Here is a 2,125-nt window from a genome sequence, read left to right on the forward strand (position 1 = left end):
CTAATAGTTTTTAATAAATATAACAAATTATATAGTAGCGAGTACCTCTGACTGAATTTAAATATGGCTAAATTAAAGTAAAAAATTATGAAGATTTGGAAAAATGGAAATTTATATAAGTGTATGTAAGAACTAGAAGGAAAAAGAAATAAAATTGAAAAACAAAAAAATTAGGGAAAAATGAAAACTATAATTAACTATATAAAGTCAAAACCTACAATAATGTTATATATTTTTGAAAAATTAGAAATAAATATTTAAGAATATTATTTTATAACTTAAAAAGAATTTTTCATAACTCATGGTCAATTGAAAACAAAATCATTTGATGACAAAACTAAGCTATGAATGACAATTTCACTATCAAATTCCATCTTTCATAGAAATATTAATTTAACTTGTAAAAAGAACAAATGTCATTTGATGACAAAACTAAAGCTATGAATGGTAATTTCACGATCAAATTCCATCTTTCATGGAAAAATTAATTTAACTTGTAAAATGAACAAGATCTATCCCCCATATAATATTTATTCATAGAGTTAAAAATTTTACATTCAATTTGAATTTTTTTTTAAATAAATAGTTCTAAAACCAGTTATGCCATTTCTAAACATTGAACAGATTATTAATTTTTTGGGATGTAAACATTTTTCCTTAAACTTTCGTTAATTTTTTTGGCATGGTAAATATTTTTCCCCAAACTTTTGTATTATTCTTTTGGTAATATTTTCTACATCTGCAGCAACAAATTTGATTTTCATATTAATACATTGGAAGACGGCCTTCTTGAATTGATGATTAGAGTTATTAAGGCTTATGCCCGCTTGGAAAAATACAGTACAACAGAACGGATCAGTTTTTCCTGCGGAATAATGTCCACAAAAGATATTGACCACTTTCAGAATTTACAGATATGATAATTGAACGTCGCTTTGAGCCGGCACGAATCTTATCGTGAGCGGACTTAAAAACTCATGAAATCCAGTCAATCTTGTGCAGGACGCATTCCATTTATATTCGCAAAGAGCGCTTCCCTTCTTCGGTTGTCAGAGGAGAGGGGCCACTAGCAAACTAGACGACATTGCAGACTTGGGTGATTCGCTAATTGTCTCCAACGCAGGCTTCCAATATTTGCAGCTCATGAATCTCATGGTTAATCCCCTCACCTCCCCAACATTATCTGCATCATCTACATGCAATTTCGGCATAAAACCAGTGTCCTCCCTCTCCGCCGTTTCTTTCCTAACAATAATCTCTTCCTTCCGATCATGAGCCGCCAAGCTTCTGTCAGCTGAACACTGGCACAAGTCCCCCAAAACGGGGAGGATTCTGGCGAGGCTCACGGATTTCGCAATCGATCTGTGAACAACCGAATCCGCTTTAAACGTGAGGGAAGCCATCTCCGCGGGCGAAAGCAGCGAGTAGAGTTTATGCATGGGAAGAATGAAATAGAGATGCCCCACTTCTAGCTCTTCATCTGCTGAAAGCGCTGAGATTCGCCGCCTGGCTTCTAAGGCCGTGGAATGACAAACAAAATGATGCGGGTTTTCGAGCATCAGCTCTGCGGCTTTCATCGGCTTCTCGAATTCTTGGACGCTGCCATACAACGCTATGACCTTTATTACATTGGACGGAACTTTGGATGAAACGCAGGAAATGTAATTGCCCATAATCCAAACTGTATTTGTTATGCTAATCCCCTTTCTCTGATGCTCGTTAACGCTGGTGTGATACCCAGATGGACCATATTGTATACGAAACATAAAGACTAGCAAACAATTTATAGCCAAGAGAGTGGGAGGAAGCAGTGGTGGTACATCGTCTTCTTGTTATTCCAGTGATGGTATCTTCTATATGATTCTCCTCTCTAGTTGTGACAGGTTTTCTCTGTAATGTAATGTATCGAGATTATTTTCTTGGATTCCTCACATCACCTCCTCGGAGTCTAGCGCGATTATTGTCCGCACGACCTCTGATTCTTGGGTGGGTGAAGCACGGCTGAGCTGTGGCAATCATAAGATTCTGTATATAGTTATTCTGGATGTCAGAGGCGGTGATTTAAAGTAAGAGACGGTTGCAATGAGAGCTGCTGGAGCGTTGGAAGTCTCACCATTAGTGTCCT

At 36.8% G+C, this 2,125-nt stretch overlaps 1 protein-coding gene across 1 annotated transcript; it reads right to left on the reverse strand.

Annotated features, from left to right (window-relative positions):
* Positions 1-719: 719 nt before the first annotated feature.
* Positions 720-1,856, reverse strand: LOC149177988 (uncharacterized). The gene has a single exon (XM_089423512.1). It carries the CDS (start codon positions 1,764-1,766, stop codon positions 1,050-1,052), a length of 717 nt encoding a protein of 238 aa, XP_089279638.1. The 5' UTR covers positions 1,767-1,856; the 3' UTR covers positions 720-1,049.
* Positions 1,857-2,125: the final 269 nt, after the last annotated feature.

Source organism: Pinus tabuliformis, chromosome 4_1 (genome assembly GCF_031772625.1).
Source record: "Pinus tabuliformis cultivar Carrire ecotype Pingquan chromosome 4_1, CPIR1, whole genome shotgun sequence".
In the NCBI taxonomy this organism is placed as follows: Eukaryota; Viridiplantae; Streptophyta; class Pinopsida; order Pinales; family Pinaceae; genus Pinus; species Pinus tabuliformis.